This window comes from Myodes glareolus, chromosome 1 (assembly GCF_982192425.1).
Source record: "Myodes glareolus chromosome 1, mMyoGla1.1, whole genome shotgun sequence".
In the NCBI taxonomy this organism is placed as follows: domain Eukaryota; kingdom Metazoa; phylum Chordata; class Mammalia; order Rodentia; family Cricetidae; genus Myodes; species Myodes glareolus.
In genome coordinates this window covers 47,140,355-47,159,213 of record NC_142026.1, presented here as the reverse complement: position 1 = coordinate 47,159,213, position 18,859 = coordinate 47,140,355, and the positions used below count along the sequence as shown (strand labels likewise).

The 18,859-nt window shown below is 36.9% G+C and overlaps 1 protein-coding gene across 2 annotated transcripts in view; it reads left to right on the top strand.

Annotated features, from left to right (window-relative positions):
* Vapa (VAMP associated protein A) overlaps positions 1–18,594 on the top strand; it is a 33,920-nt gene extending 15,326 nt beyond the window's left edge. Inside the window, exons 2-7 of one of the 2 annotated variants that reach the window (XM_085695846.2) lie at positions 3,830–3,982; positions 5,595–5,698; positions 6,319–6,399; positions 13,078–13,200; positions 16,370–16,543; positions 17,834–18,594. In XM_085695846.2, coding sequence (XP_085551972.1) covers positions 3,830–3,982; positions 5,595–5,698; positions 6,319–6,399; positions 13,078–13,200; positions 16,370–16,543; positions 17,834–17,992 — 794 coding nt within the window. In that variant the 3' untranslated portion in view covers positions 17,993–18,594. The remainder of the gene's footprint in view (positions 1–3,829; positions 3,983–5,594; positions 5,699–6,318; positions 6,400–13,077; positions 13,201–16,369; positions 16,544–17,833) is intronic. The other variant, XM_085695842.2, reaches the window with a different exon arrangement.
* The last annotated feature ends 265 nt before the right edge of the window (positions 18,595–18,859 follow it).

The window sequence follows — 18,859 nt, the reverse complement described above, 5'->3', positions numbered from 1 at the left end:
GGCTGTTTTAGAGACTCCCTACATATGAACATTCATTTCTTAACATAAATTGCTCAAAGGAATACATTTTTAGGAAAATCAATGTTGTCACTGTTTTTAAATTTTCTAAAGGTTACATAATGACCAGATTTCCCAAAATTTTTTGCAAGTATTATGTAAAGGAAAAATGTGTATAGTTCATATGATTTTTTTAAAAGACAATCTGTTCATGCAGTCACCATTCAGGGTGAGAGAGATCTTGTCTGTACGTTTGTATAGTGGGATGTGCTTGAGTGGAAGGTGCTTGCTGAGTCCAGAAGAGGGTACCGAATCCTCTGGAGCTGGTGTTACAGGTGGGTTTGAACCGTGGCGCTGGGAACTGAACTTGGGGTCCTCTGTAAGAGCACTAATAACTGCTGAACCATCTTTATCCCCTTCATTTAAAACAAAAGTTTATATTATGCTCTCCTTATTTTATCCCCAGATTACCCACAAACGCAAATTTTAATTTAATGCCCTTCCTATAACAAAATGAAGTAAAATATTTTTCTAGTGAAATATGCATTTCAATTTATAAATGCTTAGACATGACCAGTAGTGTGCTTGGTGAAGTTACATGCTGTGGTGGTTTGAATGAAAATGGCCCCCATAGAAAGTAGTACTTATCACTGGGGAAGAGCTTTGACATTCCAAATGATCAAGCCAGGCCCAGTATTACTCTCTTTCTGCTGCCAGTCCAGATATAGAGCTCTGAGCCACCTCCAGCACAATGTCTGCCTGCATGCCACCATGCTTCCTGCCAACATGATAATGTACTACACCTCTTGCCCGAAATATAAGTCTGTCCCAGCTAAATGTTTTCCTTTAGAAGATTGTTATAGTCATGGTATCTCTTCGCAGCAATAGATGTGTGCTTGTACCTACTTTAATAAGTTTGGATTTAAGAGAAATAAGATAGGATTTACTATGTTAATAGTTTTTATTTACCATTATAGAAGACAAAATAGAATATACTTATGATGGAGTCAGGTCAGTGAATCACTGGTGAATGTTCATGAACTAATACACGAGTTGCATTGATAACATAAGCATGACATTGCTGTTGATAGAGTAAGTTTTGTAATGGTGACCGTCACTTTTTAGTGTTGAAAAAAATCCCTTTTTTTACAAAGTCATCCTTGAAAGATTTTTTTCTGTATTTGTATTTTATTTTGAAATAATAGACTATTAATTGTCAATAATATTGTCTATGTCAAGTTTAAGACATAGACGAGAGAACAATGTGACCAGGTGAATAACACGTTGTGGTTGGAATTTCTCATAGAATGTTCTGGAAGCAAAATAGCCTTGGAAGAGTTGGGTCTTAACATCCTCTAAAAGGATCTATCTCCTCAGCCAGTGAAAGAGTCTATTTTGTCACTCTGGAGAGTAGGCCTTTGGGGGACATTCAAAACCCAAACTATAGCAGAATAAACATTTGAAAGTTCAATAAATAGAATAGATTCTGTGGGACTGCATGGTATTGCAGAATGTTTGCCATTCTATACCACCAATCCTCCCCACCCCCGTTGGACCATTCAGCTATAATGCCAAGGGAAAATATTTTATGTCTTTAGGTAAAAGATTTTGTTTGTACTTTGTAGCACCTTCAGTTTATATAACCTCTTTTTCTGAGATGGTGTAAAGGGATTTCTGTGTGTGTGGTGCATGTGTGCTTGTGGTGTTTATGCATGCGTGTGAGAGAGAGTGTCTGCTATTAAGGTGATAATAGTGCCTGTGAATTCTAGCTTTTATGAATTCAGTGTTAAGTTTTTGTGGATGTATGCCTATGCATGCTTTTGGGGTAGGTTATAGCTTTCATCAGATTTCAAAGGATTCTATGGCTTAAAAATGTGGACCATGTGTTAGTTTGAACCAAACAGCAGAGTCTTTGTTAGTCATAAAGTTTGGCTATTTTACTCATGCTTATCAGTACTCTTTAATCTCAAAAGAAACAGTGGGCTTAGACTGAGGCTTGCTCAGGACACAGTGGAATAAAGAATCTCCAGTTCACGTGTCTTCTGACAGGATTTATGGCATTCTTTTCATAGGGTTAACATGTCTAATTAAGCATTTTGTTTTGGAGAGATTCTTTGTCCTATTGATGTGTCATTTCATCTTTGCATTTTTATGTTTGGAATATATAATCTCTGGCTAATACATTAAGTACTCTTCAGAATACATAAAATTCTTAGGAGTTTGTTGATTGAAAATATATAGTTATTTTAAAAATTATCTGCAAGCTGATCAGAAGGGTCAGCTGTAGAAGTCAACCACACTGCAAGCTCTGTTACTGTCCTGGGCATTGAGACTAGTGAGGAGGGAACTCCTTGCTTCATTTGTTTGAGATGTATTTATTTCTAGTAAAGTGGATGGAGGTCCTCCCTTTTATCTTGGTTAATTGTATTGTAGAGATGTTAAATCATCTGCTTTTCAAAAAGACAATTGGGGAGCAACAAGGGTGTAAGGTAGTCTGCAGAATGAACGAGTAGCTTGTAGTGAAACAAGGACTTCAGAATAAAACTCAAGGTTGAACCAAGCACTTTTTAAATTACCCCACTTTTGTGAAGTAGTTTCTTTTCTCTGTTGCTTAGGCAGATCTGTTTGTTCTATCTCCTGCAATCTTTAATGAATGCTTCTTGCTTTTCTGGAAGTCTTTTTGTCTTAGACAACTTCCCAAAATTCACTCAAACAACTTTATTGGACATGGTTGGAGAATTTTCTCAAATCTGGATTCCAAAGTTTTTAAAAAGAACAAGATTTTTGTTTAGGATTTAAATGAACAGGGTCAGAAGAAGGTGACTCAATGTTTAAGGGAGCTTGTTGTAAAGCTTGGAGACTGATGTTCAATCTTTGTAAGCATACACTCTAAACACAAATAAGTAAATGAAAAAGATTAAATAAAAATAGGTAAGATTTTATAATAGTTGTTTTTGGCAAATAAAAGCAAAAATAAAATTGATTTTCAAAAGACCATTTAAAATTGTTTTTGGAGTAGTTAATGGTATAGGTTTATCGTTTTCTATTTGACATGTTTTTAGTTTAATCTTCTACCTTCAAATCAATAAGAAATTCTTGCTGTGTAAACTAGACTGTAAAATCTGTCCGTCTTGGTTTTTCAGCCAAAAGTAAATAGGTTTATTGTCACATCTCATAGCCTATTTTTAAAAATGAGGATATACTGGTTAGGTAGAGCTGGATCAGCTTTTCTATGTCCTTGTCATTTTGTTGAGTTACAAAACCAAAGCTCTAAGACAAAAACTTTGTATCTAGATAGATATGACACACTGTTCATAAGTACTAACAAGTATGTGAGGGCATGGAGTGAGAGAATCGAGAAGCTTAAGAACAGAAACTTTACTGTTGGCCTTATGGTTGTGAAGATTGGTGCTGGGGAAGACTGCTGGGGAACTCTGTAGGTCGTGTGTCATGAATACTCCTTAACAATAGAATTATGGCTAACAAGGTGGCTCTTGGGTGTAGGTGCTTGTTGCTGAGTCTGAGGACCTGAATTCAGTTTCTGGATCCCACGAACAGGAGGAGAGCACCAATCCCAAAACGTTGTCTTCTGATCTCACACAGGCACTGTGGCATGCACTGTTCATATGTACAACACACAAATGTGGTAAATAAACATAATTAAAATTAAAGAACTAAAATCATAATTTTATGTTTAGAATTATCAGAAGATGAAGAGAGAACGTTCTTGTTTCCTATAGAAAGTGGGGTTGAGATTATATTCATTTAATCTAGAGTTCTGCTTTTGTTGTGAATCCAGTTTTAATTTTTTCTCTTCTTTTAAACCTTACAGGCCCCTTCACAGATGTAGTCACTACAAATCTTAAGTTGCGAAATCCATCGGATAGAAAAGTGTGTTTCAAAGTGAAGACTACAGCACCTCGCCGGTACTGTGTGCGGCCCAACAGTGGAATTATTGACCCAGGGTCAACTGTGACTGTTTCAGGTAGCAAGCAGTTCATGCCCTGCTCTTTTGCAGTTTTGAATATTGACATTTCATGATTTTTTATAGTGTTTTCATCTGTTTATTACTTGGCTTCAGTTTTTGTTTAAAGGTGTTCTTTGAATACTTTTGGTTTTTCGAGACAGGGTTTTTCTGTACCTTTGGAGCCTGCCCTGAACTAGCTCTTGTAGACCAGGCTGGCTTTGAACTCACAGAGACTTGCTTGCCTCTGCCTCCCGGCAAGCAAGAGTGCTGGGATTAAAGGCGTGCGCCACCACTGCACAGCTATTCTTTGGGTATCTTGCCATACAAAAAGTTTACTGAAACCTTTTCACTCATTTGTGTGTGGTATGTGATTAATTACTGTCAATTTGAAACTTCACATCTATTCTTTATTTCTATAGCTCACCACCATATTCTTTGTTCTTACTAGTTTATCTTTGAAAATGGCACTGTTTTGCTGTTAAATCATATTCCGTGCAACTACAGAAGTCTTTTGCTTAAAAATGTATACCAGCTTTGGCGTCCTTATAAAGTCAGATGAGTCTTGATGCCTTTCAGTGGAAATGCCAGTGGTGTCTTCCCTTGAAAACTGCACTGCTCTTCATCCTTTTGTGTGTTGCTTACAGTGGTTTGTTCCATACATGTGTCATTTATTCTTGCTGGAGTCTGCCGGTGTTATCGAAAATGTCTCTGTAAGCTGTGCATTCTTTTCCCAGGCGTCCCTTCTAAAGAGACAGTACTGCTTAACAACATCTATCATGCTGTGAAATAGGCAGCAAGTCTGAGGATGTGTGTGGCTCCATGTAGCTTACTTGTGAGAGAGCCTCTCTGACTTCACACAGACTTCTTTTTTAAACAATGTATCTCTTTCTTTTTTCTTTTTTCTTGGGGGGGGGGGGACACAGTAGTTCTCAACTTCTGCTAATTACAGAGGGAACAGGAAGACACATGGGTTCTTTATTTGTCCTGTCAGATTTTTGGGGAAGCATGGCATAGAAACATTATCTTAAAATCCCCAGTGACTACAGCTAATACTCTGAAAATTTTAAGATAACCCTATAGCTCTTATTTTCAAACACATATAATATTAAAATATCAAATTATATAAGCCCATTGGAAATATTTAGAAGTAAACTCTCACTACAAAGATGCCATATACATTTGTAATAATTACTAATTTATTATCTCCGATCTTGGATTTGTGTCACATAGATTTAGCATCCCGATTGATGCCTTAACTTTTGTAGGCTGCTCAGATCTATAGGCATAAAAAGTGAATGCTGTTGGGATCCTAGAATAAAGTTTAAACATCAAGAAGTCATGGTTTCCTTTGTTTTCTTAAAATTAGATTTAAACAAAGTACACTTTTGAGTAATTGTTTAAAATCCAGTCTAGAAAACCAAGTTACATTAAAACAATGTCTCAGTTGTCTAAACTAAAATCACCACAAAAATGAATTTAATAAGTGAAGGTAATAAAGTTGATTGCACATCTTGAGAATGAGTAAAACATTTGAGTTTTTGAACATATCTTGATTTTCTTTAAATTTGTGTGTTACTGAGGTAATAGGAGATAAAATGTCAAAGATAATGTGTCTTTTCTTTTTATTTAGTAATGCTACAGCCCTTTGATTATGATCCAAATGAAAAGAGTAAACATAAGTTCATGGTACAGACAATTTTTGCTCCACCAAATATTTCAGATATGGAAGCTGTGGTAAGTGTAGAAGTACAAAAATTTTATTTTTGGATTTAATAGTTCAGACTTTGGGTTTTGTTTAGCTCTCAGAAATCCTGATTTCCTTTCTAAAAATTAAATATCTGTTAGTCTGTCCAGAACAAAATTTGATTTAAAGAATGAAAAAGTCTTGAAATACTATTTTCTTAGAAACATTTAGAAATATTAGCATGAAGAAGAAAGTCAGTGTATTGCTAATGTCATTGCTGTTCTTCTCATTACATTGTTTTATTGGGTGTGTGAGGGGGCACGTGGGGGTCAGAGGCAGCTTGGTGGAGTTGGTTCTCATTCTACAATGGGTTCCTAGGATTGAACTTAGGTCATCAGTGTTGGCAGCAGCTGCCTTTCCCTTCAGAGTCAGCTCATGGCCAGGGCCAGTGTCATTTTAGTTGATGGTGATGGTAGGTCTGCAATTTCTAAAGGTGCAGTGACGGGCAGATGATTGCAGCAGTTGGCAAGTACCCTAGCTGAGCATAGTTTTCTGAGCTACCGTGCTCAGGCTTCAGTTGTCCGTTTAGGTAAAACCTGCTTGCTACAATCCTCTCTCATGGTTGGTTTCTGTTTTTTTTTTTTTTTTCTTTCTTTCTCTCTTTTTTAAGTGGAAAGAGGCAAAACCCGATGAATTAATGGATTCTAAATTGAGATGTGTATTTGAAATGCCGAATGAAAATGATAAACTGGTAAGTAAAAACCATCAGGTAGTTGATTATCAGCGTCCTGTTTTGGACAGAGGGTGGCGAGTCTATCTAATGAGATTTAAGTTTAAAAAAACCTTGATAATGTAGTTGGAGTTTTATAATATTTGTTTGGCTAAGGAGAAATAAATATTATTTGTTAGGTCCAAATTTCAGGGTGGGGGAGGAAAATTCTGGCAATGCTCTAAAATCTTTATTTTTTAAAAAAAGATATGCATACAGAAATATAATTAAGAAAGATTAGATTAGAATCTCTTTGAGTAACTGTATCAGCATTCTTGGGATAAAATACAGTTTATGGGGATAAGTGGTTTTTTTCCAGTTTAGCCTTTACCAAGTATTTTGAGTATTTTTGTTTTTGATCAAAGTCAATTTTAATTTTTAGCAAATGGTTTGTTATTGTTTATTGATTAGTATTCAGCAGTTAAGTTTTTAGGCCTTAGGAATAGATGTGTTTAGTAAAAGCAGACCAATGGCTTGGAATCTGTTGGGTGGCCTTGGTTCCCTTATTCCTGTCTTCTTTCTGGTTTAAGAATCTTAAATGTGGGTGATTGTTTTGTCTTAATATATGTCTGTGCACCACTTGTGTCCTGATGCCCTCTGAGATCACAAGAGGGCATAGGACCCCCTGGAACAGGGTTACGGATGACCTCCAGCTTCTGTGTTGGTGTGTGCTGGGGATGGAGCCCAGCTTCTGTGTTGGTGTGTGCTGGGGATGGAGCCCAGCTTCTGTGTTGGTGTGTGCTGGGGATGGAGCCCAGCTTCTGTGGAGGAGCAGCCAGGGCTGTTAATCACTTGAGCCATCTCTTCAGTTCTGTGGATTTGAATTTTTCCTGTAGTTTATAGGAGAGAGTGTTTTTATGTGTTTTGAAATGTAAAATACTGTGGGTTAATATAAACAGTATAATATGGTTTTTAGTCTGACTTAACTCTTGCTTTGATCTGGTAACATTTGCTCTGTTCAAAAGTAAACCGTATTTATGGAAGCTGAAATGAAGATGCTTTTGAATGTTAATTAGGTATTGAACAGATAACTCACTGAATTTTCAACACAACCTTTTAAAGTGAATCTGAGTTATAATTGCCAAGAGTAAAAAGTGTGGTGTGTGCTTTTTCATATTAGTTTCTTTTTTTCTTTTGTGTTGGCTCAAACCATGTTAATAGCCTTCATTGTTCTTTGTATTTAACAACAGAAAAGGTAATGCTTATCTGGATTGACATTTCTTTAAAATTATATTTGGATCTTATTTTTACTTGAGACTTCTTTTTAACTATTATCTTTATAATAGTTTGTTAAACACAGGTCTATTTATCTTTCGGCTTTCACTATACTCTTGATATTGAACAAGTTAAGACTGAAAAATTCAATCTGAGGAAGTTAGAGCTTAGGTATTGATGTGTTCAGAGAGGTTCTTACTGCTTTAAAGGCCAGCAAGGAATTGATAGGTGTAGAGCCTGTTTTCTAGACCATGAGGAAGGGCAGGCATATGGACATACAAGAGAAGCCAGCCCATAGCCATGGAAGAAAGCACTGGGGACCCTGAAATTGGAGCATCTGCTATAGAGCTTTTTGTTTTTTGTTTCAAAAAACTAGGCATTAGGCAGAAAATATGACATACACTAGTGAGGGTATACACAATTAATTCATGCCCAGCTTTTTATAATTGCTAGGTCATAAACACCTAGATTTTACTTGTCCTTTTTGTAGCCTAGAAATTGGTTATTTCTTCTGTCTCAGCTTCCCTGTGCTGGCATCAAAAGGGTACCACTATTCCTGACTTTATGTATAATTTTAAGATACATCCTAGACATTTGATTTTATTCATTAACGTGTGTATTTCTCTGAGGACTTAAAGGCCTACTGAAGAGTTCTAATATTTTGATGTTATTATGTCTTTAAATTTTAATGTATTCACATTCATTAAACTGTCCAGGCAGCATTCAGATTTGTTCTTCAGATGTCATTAAAATATTCTTTTTTGTAGTTTGTTTGAATTGAGATGAAAAGGAAATCCAAGTAATACAGAAGATTTATTTTTTTAATTTAGTGGTTTCATTTTACTTTACTCTTAAAGTAATAAATGAATTAGATTTGCCTATGCTTTGCTGCATGCCAGTTTTTTTTTTAAGATTTTTATTTATTTGTGTATATGTTTGCCATGTACTTGGGGGTGTGGATCAGCACAGTGCTGGATCCCCTGGAGCTAGAATTATAGGCAGTTGTGAACTACTTGATGTTGGGGTCTGATCTTCAGTCCTGTGTAAGAGTAGCAACTGTTCTTAACTGCTGAGACACGGTAGGTTTGTATGATATCATTCTTGTGTCATGTAGTTTCCTTGTTTAATATTTGTTACTGGAAGTTGGATCCTAGAAGCTTGATCGAATTTAGATTTGTTTTTGGTGGTGGTTGTACATGGTATTGGCAAAGTGCATGGCCTTAAAGTGCAGAATTTAGGTTAAGTGACTTTCACCCAGGGGTAGTTAACTTGTTCTCTATCTACAAGAGACTAAAGAGACTAGTGTTCACCCTGCGTCAGTATTTAATAACAGCTTCTGAAGGCAGGTTAAATAGCTCAGTCTCTTTCATTGTTTTTTTATTTTTTTTAAGACAGGGTCTCTACATAGTCCTATGTAGCCCTGACTGTCCTGTCTGTGTAGACCAGACTGACCTGTTGTGATTAATTAAAGATGTCCGCTACCATGACTGGCTTAGTTACAGTTTTTTAAAAAATATATTTTGAAAATTTCATACACATATCCAATGTATTTAGATTATATTAACGCTCTTTTCCTCTTGGGTTACCCTATGTGTTCCCTTTTCAACTCTATATGGTTTCCCCTCTATTGACAAGCACATCTCTGCTCTGGTTTAAGCTTTGGCCACTCTTGCCTGTCCCACCTCCTTTACTTGGAATATAATTATATAAAATGGATTACTATACATAAAAATGTAATTCATGCCTTCAGGAGCTGGGAAGATGGCTCAGTTGGTATAGTGTGCACAACAGTGCTGTGTATGTCTGTAACCTCAGCGCTGGAGCTGTGTCTGCCTACACCATCCTTGTTGAATTGCTGAAACCCGGGTCTAGGGGAGAAACTCTTGGAAAATAGGATGGAAAGAGATTGAGGATGACACCCAACCTCAACCTTGGGCTTCCGTGTAAATGTGCTGCACATATATAAACTTACAAATACACCTGTCTGTCTGTCTGTCTGTCTCTCTCTCTCTGTCTCTCTCTGTCTCTCTCTCTCTCTCTCACACACACACACACACACACACACACATTCAGATAAGCTTTTGTGTTGTGACGTCATACAGTTACTACATTATTCTTAGATTGGCTGGGTAGGAGGCTCTTTAGGTTGGTTCTTAGGACATTTGACCCAAGTAACCACCAGTAACTTTCTTTAATTTTTTAGTTACATATATTAGGTGTGCATAATAGGTTTTATGGTTGTATTTTCATGAATGTTCATTATATATTTTGATCATACTCACCTCCTCTTACCTTCTTTTTTTCTTCTGCTCACTCATTAATTCCTTTTCTTTTTTCCAACTGTCCCTATTTCTGCATTCATGCCTTTTTCATTAAGGTGGTTGCAGGAGGACGGGTGCCATTTTGTTTACAGGGCTTCGTTGACCTTACTAAATGATGAGTGAAGAAAAAACACGTTGTCTTCTTCCAGCAGCAGTTAACCGAGTATAAGCACTCAGGATGGAGTGAGCTCCATGAGCTTTTTGTGATAGGGTTTTGGCAGTCTCAGTCTTGTGGGTCTCTTGTGTAGGTAGTCATAGCTGCTGTGAATTGAAGAGTGTCGCATTAGTGTCCTGCAGGGAGATCAGAGCTTCACACTGCACTCCATTTCTTCCGACATTAACATTTTTTCTTTTCCTAGAGCTGTGGAGAGGATGCTATCTATGTTCTGTGTGGATTAACGTGACAATCACATACATAGTCTCAGTGTTTTGACCAGTTATGAGCATCTTTTGTTATTACTGACTTAGGAACTTTTTTAAAAAATTATTTCAAGTGTATGCATATTTTGCCTTCATGTCTATCTGCTGGGAATCTGACCTTGGTCCTCTGGAAGAGCAGCCAGTGTTCCAGAGCCTCTGAGCCCTCTCCAGCCCTTTAGGAACTTTTTTTGCCCAGACTTAAACTTTGAAAGTGTGGCATTGGCTGCTCGTTTCTGTAATGCCAGTACTTTGAAAGTAGAAGCAAGAGTGTTGCTATGAGTTCCAGGTCAGCTTATGCTACTCAGTAGTTAGGACCTTCTTTTATAAAACTAAACCAAACAGAACTCTGGGTCCTTTCAATTGGGAGGAACAGTCTGATCACTAGATGGACAATGACTTTGAGACAGAGCATTACTCTGTATAACAGATCCTTATGTAGACCTCCTGAATGAAGTTTGACATCAGTATAGACCTCATTTGTAACTCTCATGGTCCTTAGTCTTGCTGATCAATTTTTGTTTTGTTCTGTCATTTTGGAAGACAGGGTCTCTGTACCAGCATGCCCAGAACTCACTGTATGCATAGGCTATCCTCAAAATTGTGGCAGTCCTTCTATCCCCAGCATCTTGGAGTGCTTGTATTTTAGGAGTGAACTGTTGGTTGTTAGTGAGTATTTTTACATGTTTAGAATTCCCATTTAAAGATTCACATATAAGGTGAAACTTAGTGGGTAGTTGGCAGGTAGAGCATACCAGAAGCCCTGGGTTTAATTCCAGCACCACTGAAACTCAGGTGGTGGAGGACACTGGCCTGTAATCCCAGCTACTCCAGAGATTGAAACTGGAGGACAGTTAATTTCTGGGAGTGTTCTGAAAAATACTTTTGGAAATATGATTCTCTCTCAAGCTCATTTTGCTCTTGCCACTCACCTGCAGATTCTACAAGAAATGTTTAATTAGTGTAATCTGAGAGGTGCAGTTCCGTTTGGTTACATGTCCTTCTGTCAGGTGTTGAGTTTAATGGTGCATCATCCTTAATGAAAAATGTGAAACCTCACATTACTTGATCTAAAGTCTTGATGATAAAAGAAATAGGAAGTTTCTTGGTACTTAAACCGTTTTTTAACTGTCTAGAAGTACACACAAAGCACTTTATCCATATTACTCTGTTATAGTTAGATTTTGCTGTTAATGTCCAGTTCAGTATTACGTATAGGTGAAGTTGATGAAGGTGCTAAAAATTGGTGTCTTGACATTAGTTTCTTCTTAGCTTTTTACTAAAATTACCTACCCCTTTCTGTGTGTTTATCATAGAGTTAGTATGAAGTTTGTGTTTTTGGAAGTTTAGGTCCAAAAATCTGATGCCAAGATGCAGTTTTGTCAGTTTACTTGAGTTATGGTCTTGTTAATCTTGCATGGCTTGCACAAACTGAGTAAAGACAGACAGTAGATTTCCAATTCTGCAGCATCATAAAAATGTTACAAAGAAGTATGCTGGTGGTGTATATTTGTTAGAATATATGGTACAGAACCAAATAGTTTCAGTTTTTAATTACTCTTGTGACACAGTAAATTGACTTACATTTATCTAATGGGGCTGGAAATTGAACTCTGGTCCTGCAGCTTGCTAGGTATGCGCTCTATCACGAAGATACACACTAGTGCTGGTTTATTTATGAATTAACTTAAAATATGGTTTAGTTTTTTAATTAAGTTGCTGGTAGCAACTACAGTTCAGTATATGACACTGTATGACGGCATATAGAATACGTATTATCCTTGTTTAGTGTATGAAACTGGTGAAGACATTCACACATGTCCCCCATATATGTGCATTTTGAACTAATTGTGAGACTCAGTCTCATTAATAGCCACCACACCTGACTCAGTTACTGGTGATATTTTTAAGGATTGAATGAAGCTATACTGTTTTTCAACTTTTATAACCTATTTGGTTTGAATTTGATTTAAAAACATCTAAAGCCTTAACTCTACTTGATATTTTCCAGATTAAGTAGTGTATTGCCCTCTATGTAACATCTGATAAAAGTTTCTGCAAAAACTTTTGTTTTAGATGACAAGAGAACAGGATGAATGGAGCAGTTCAGGAGGCTTTTTATAAAGGCATTTTATATTTCAAAATAATGCAATTTTTGTTGGGACAGATAGGTTAGATGTCTACTAAATAATATTATTTGTGCCAAGCTTTTTGAGTTACTTCTTAATTGTCTATTAAGACAATTTGAAAGGTAAGTAGGGAACTGTGGTGTTACGGTAGTCTAACCAGAGTGTTTGTTATGTGAATCTTTGGGTTTTTATTGGCCTTGTGTATTTGGGAGGTAATAGGGTCCCTGACTATAAAAGAGACTTACAGATCATTAGCGGTTTTTAGCTTTAATGGGAAAAACCTTTGGTTAAGTGTTACCAAAGGTAAGAGAACATGAAACTGAATATTTTTCAGATAATGGCAAGAATGAGTTTTTTAAAAAGTGTATACGTTTTGTAAGTGAAGGTATACCTAATTTTGTGTGAGAAATAAGCTAGTGCAGAAGTGCTTTTTTTTCTTTGATGTTCTGTTTCTGATGCATTTTTATGGAATGTCGATGTTTTACAGGCTAAAGCCATTTCTTTTAGTCATTCCCAATATCATACAGGAGAAATCAGTTTGGTATGAATCTGAGAATATTTTTCCCATGCTACCTCAGGGTAAAACTCCACCAGGGATTGCTTCAACTGTCACTTCAATGTGCAGCGTCAGCAGTGCAGTTGCAACACCTGCCAGTTATCACATGAAGAATGATCCCAGGGAGCTAAAAGAGGTGAAGCAGGTTTGTCATAGGAGCTAACAGAAGTAGGAGTCTACTAGTGTTAGTAAGTGAATGTAGATATCTAAGCAGATAAGAAATATTGAGTATATTAATAAATAGTTAGAATTCTTTTTTTTCAATTCACAGATTAAAACTTTAATTCTGACAGTATAGCCATAGTTTAGGTATACCAACTTTATGTGTTGACACCCTTTACTCAAAATAGTGACCTAAAAATGTCCTTTATTTCCTTTCTTCTCAGAGCTTCATTGCAAATACTTGCTCTGCTGAAGATTTCACTTTCGCGTTCTGTATCCAATCCCTAGCTCCTTTCTGATTGCTCCCTACAAAGTTATTAAAGTTGAAGTCCTTTTGGGGCTACTGCATATAGGCAAAAGAATATAAAATAGCGGAAAATGTCTAACATATTGGTATGTTGTCTTCTTGACACACAGTCTTGACTCTTAGCTTATTCTTACTTGAGGTGTTAACGTGATGTTACTGTTGGTTTGTACGGGTCACAGCATGTTGAGTCCTTTTTATTATTATTATTATTATTTTTGCTTATTTCATGGTCCTAAGAACTATCTTCTCCTTCTGGATCAGTCTGAAGTAACTTTAAAAAGAGCAAGCTGGTTTTCTGCAGCCAGACTCAATAATGGAGTTTCCCATTGGAAGTGCCTAGTCACCTGTGTAGTGTTCCTCACAGATGACTCAGCTTTCTTCTTGACCCCCAACTGAGCTAGGTTATGTATGTTTATACATTAGAAATGCGCAAATTAGATTCTTACTGCATCTGCTATGTATTGTGGATAGTTTTTAGGAGTATTAAACAGCTACAAATTCCAAACAATAGAAAACTACCCATCAGACTTCCACAAAAGTGAAATGTTGAATGGTTTTGATAGGTACCAAATGGAATAATGAAATGTTGTGTCACTTTAAGTAATTAAAAGATTCATAAAACAAGATGCACACCTACGTTTTTATATGAATGCTGGCTCTTTTAATTTGTAGTACTTGGGATTGAACTAAGGACCTTAGTACTAGAGGATAGTAGGAATAGTGGTTTGTTTTTTTATTAATGGTACAGAAATAGTGGTTGCACTGTAGCGTGTGCACGTGTGTGTTTGTGTGTGTTTTGATCTCGATATAGTTCTGGGTCTTACTATATAGACCAGGCTGGCCTTTAATTCATGAAGATCCCCCTTATCTGCCAGGATTAAAGGCATGCACTCACTGCATCCCACATAATTTTTTTGAGAATTAATTTTTGTTTTATTTTAAAGTCATTGGAATTCCCCTCTCCCCCAATATTAGCTTCATATATGTCATCCTGTAGTCAACATCTGGCTAACAGTATGATTTTCTTTTCTGAACTTTTGCCCCGCTCCCCGCCCGGACTAGGGTTTGAGCCTATGACCTTAGGTATGTGAGACAAATGCTCTAGGCCCAGCACTTTCTTCGTTCTTAAGCAATACTTGAGAACTCTGTGTTTGCTTTTTGTTGAATATTGCCTCCTTTACAGAGGGAGGCACATGTCTTCCTTTTTGAAAGTCAAGTTGGATTGTGCGGGATAGAAATCGAAAACTCAGTTTGAAGTGAATTTTAAATATTGTCAAGAAAAAAAGAAACATTTTAGCAAAATATATCAGGTACAGTTTTTTTATGTCAGAGATGGCCCTGGTTGGGCATTGGCGAGATTATTAGTAAAGAATAGTGTCAGCAAGAGAAGCTCAGCAAATTGAGGTAAGCGTTTCTTCAACTTTGAAGGAAGCTCCGCTTCTCATTTGTGAAGCTTGCAAAGTGGGAAAATCTGCCGACAGGTCAGGTATCTAGTGTTGTGCATTAGAACCCCTAGTTGCCTTCACAATGTACTGGCATAGGCAGCCTCAGGAGGAAAGCTTCGTTTTTGACTTACGGTTTGTGGCGGTGGTAGCTGGTAGTCACATTGCGCCTTCAGGCAGGGAACAACAGTGAGTGCTGGTGCTCAGTTTTCTTCTTTTTATTCTGTTTGGGACCTAGTCCATGTGATGGTGCCACCTCACTTAACCTAGTATAGAACGTTTCCAGGCCCTCCCATAGGTCATTCCTAGGTGATTCTAGACCTGGCAGCCAGATGGTTATGCAGCCTCTGATCTTGATACAAATGACTACTATCCAATGTCAGGAAATTTTATTTTGTAAATGCCTGATTAGAAGTTTATATTTGGAGCTTTATCTTTTATTTATTTATTTATTTAGGTTGTTGGTAGCAAACCCAGGGTTTTCTGTTTTCTATCAAATGCTCTTTTACTGTCTTAACTTCCTAAGCTGCCTAAGCTTTTAACAGCTGGAAATCTAAAATGAAAAAGATGACTATGCTATGATGGTGTGTAGTGGCATAAATGATGTTGGGATGAAGGAAACAGTTTAGATTACAGACTTAGAAACAGTGTTAGTGAGAAGGATTAATTTGGACCTTATAGTTTTGAAAATTGTTTTAATTTACTTCTTAAATAGTACACTACAATGGATCACACTAACTGGACAGTCGTACAATTTGAAGACTCATTTGTGCGTAAGACCACAGATCACTTCCTCCACTCATTACAGTGATCTGCTTGTCTCCCTTTCATTATTTCTATCTTTTAGTAACTTTATTCCATTATTTGTTTTGGTTGTATGTTCCTAGGCAGCTGCAACCTTAGTGGAAAGATTATCGGGCTGTCCTGTAACTTCTAGTTCCTAAAACCTCTTTTGATTGCAGAGTCAGACCATTGGAAACTACCTGGAGTTAGTCATTCCATGTATTTTCCTGGACTGACTATTGTTGGCCAAAGCGTGTGTTTAGGGGTAAAAATAACAAAGAGAAATGGCTCTTCTTCCAGCTTTTGAAATTCTGGAGGAAAAAATGTAAAAGATCAATTGTTATGATACCCTTTAAATGCTATGTTAAGGTAAGTACCAAGGGTGCAGGAGTAGAGGAAATAGACGGTTGATTTTGATTTATCTAACTGCTGGTATTTATTGACAAACTTCACTGAAAATTGTCTACAGGTCATATTTGGTACTAGTAAAGTCTTAATAATTAGTTGAAACTTGTCACCTTTTTAGGAAAGGTTTTAGAAAAAATGTAGAGTTGAGATTTTTATTAGTTAAAATCCATAATTGTTTTTAACTAAAGATTCCTAATATTTTTGAAATACAGAATGATATGGAACCTAGCAAAGCTGTTCCACTGAATGCATCCAAACAAGATGGACCCCTGCCAAAACCACATAGTGTTTCACTCAATGACACGGAAACAAGGAAACTGATGGAAGAGTGTAAGAGGCTTCAGGGAGAGATGATGAAGCTGTCAGAAGAAAACCGACACCTGAGAGTAAGTTTTCTGGGTTGGAAATGAATGAATTGTAATGATGGTACAAAGAATATGTTAGTGTCTTTTAGCAGTCTCTGTATGTTTATATTTAATCTTTTTGCTAATTATTTATTTAACTCATTTGATTGCTCTTATTACCTGGAGCGAATTAGTATAAGACTAAAGAAATGAAGTTTCTGGAAATCTAGTGATGGAAATAAAATAGGTATATTTTAGTGTTTTGACTTTTGATAGGATTATATTCCTGATAAACCCATTGGAAGGTGAAGTTATCCCAAGTTGAAAATGCACCTGATGCACATATAACCTTAACTACACAGCACAGCACACTAGCGCTGTTTGTCCCCGCAGTCGTGTGTCTGGCTAGGACAGTAGTGTGATGCTCAGAGGATAGATCAGAATCCACAGTACAGCTGCCAGTGACGTCTATCACTTTTCACACCCTAATATCAGAGTAGGAAACTGAACTGTAATGAAGTTGGAGATGATGTCTAAATGTGGTTGAGGAATGGTGTCTAATTTCCCCAGGGCCACCTGATACATGCTATCATAACAGCTACCTGCTTTAAGAAACTGTTCCTTTTTAGGAGCAGCCGCATTTCCTAAAAAGAACACAGGACTGTCAGAAACCTAAACCTGGGACTTTGTGAGACTATTTCAGTAATGGAGTAAGGAAGGACTTTAATACAAAACTGCAGTTTTCAGTCTAAGCGAGAACTTCCATGATAAACCTGTCACACATATCTTGTTGCTTTGAACATATTAAAACTCCTTGGTAATGGTTTCTCACCGTAAAATATACCTCTCCTAAATCCTTAATATACTATCCACCACAAAATATGCCCTTGTGTGTCTGCCATGTGGGTTTCCAAGTTATATTGGGTCAGTGAACCTGATGAGTGTAGTGTGCTATTGCTAGTCCTTGGCTCATGGCTGTAGCCAATTTAAAATAGCACAGGGCATATGGGAAGTAAGAGTACATAGTTTCCTAGGAGGAGTACACTCCTCAGCTTCTGTTTTTAAAGTCAGTGTTATTGAGATGTAATTTACATCACGTGAACACACTCATTGTGATTGTTCGGGTAAGTTTATATAATTATCCAGCTATCACTTTAATCCAGTTGTAGAATTTTTCATAATTCCACAGGTTCCCACAGTAAATAGCAGTTAATTCTTGGTATTTGTAACCATATACATCTACTGATCTTTTTTCTGTCTGGAGAAACTTACAGCTCTGGCTCTGACCTGTGTGTGGTATTTTAAAAATCTCTTTTGTGTATTTTCCCCCAGGATGAAGGTTTACGGCTTAGAAAGGTAGCACACTCGGATAAACCGGGATCCACCTCAGCTGCATCCTTCAGAGATAACGTCACCAGTCCTCTTCCTTCTCTTCTGGTTGTAATTGCAGCCATTTTCATTGGATTCTTTCTAGGGAAATTCATCTTGTAGAGTGAAGCATGCAGAGTGCTATTTCTTTTTTTTCTCTCGACCAGAAAAAGATTTGTTTACCTACCATTTCATTGGTAGTATGGCCCGCGGTGACCATTTCTGTGTGTACAGCGTCATATAGGCTTTGCCTTTAATGATCTCTTACGGTTAGAAAACACAATAAAAACAAACTGTTCGGCTACTGGACAAATTGTATATTATCAGATCATCACTAGCAGATGTCAGTTGCACATTCAGTCCTTTATGAAATTCATAAATAAAGAATTGTTCTTTCTTTGTGGTTTTAATAAGAGTTCAAGAATTGTTCAGTCTTGTAAATGTTATTTTAATAATCCCTTTAAATTTTATCTGTTGCTGTTACCTCTTGAAATATGATTTATTTAGATTGCTAATCTCACTCATTCAGGAAATGCCAAGAGGTTTTCTGTGGGGAAATGGTGCCTCTTACTGTGTAAATTTTCTCCTTTACCTTTGCTAATATCATGGCAGAATTTTTCTTACCCCTTGTGAGGCGGTTTGTTGACTGAGTTTTTCATCCTTACAATCCTGTCCCATGGTATTTAACATAAAAAAATAAAACTGTTAACAGATTCTTGCTCGGATAGCTTGTTTGTGTTTGCCATGTCATTGGGGCTGGGATAGGGTGGGGGTGAGCCAGGAAGTCTCCTCTGCAACAGTGGGACTTTGTAATGCATACTATACTCTGTGTGAAACTCTTACCAGTATTTCACTACTTGCAACTGAAAGTCTTCAGTCTGTTTTAAGAAATAAATAGATAACAATTTCAAGCTAATGTAGGTAATTTGGGAGACCATATTTTAGGAAATATAAAAGTTTTAATATAAAAATTTTAATGGCTTTCATGTA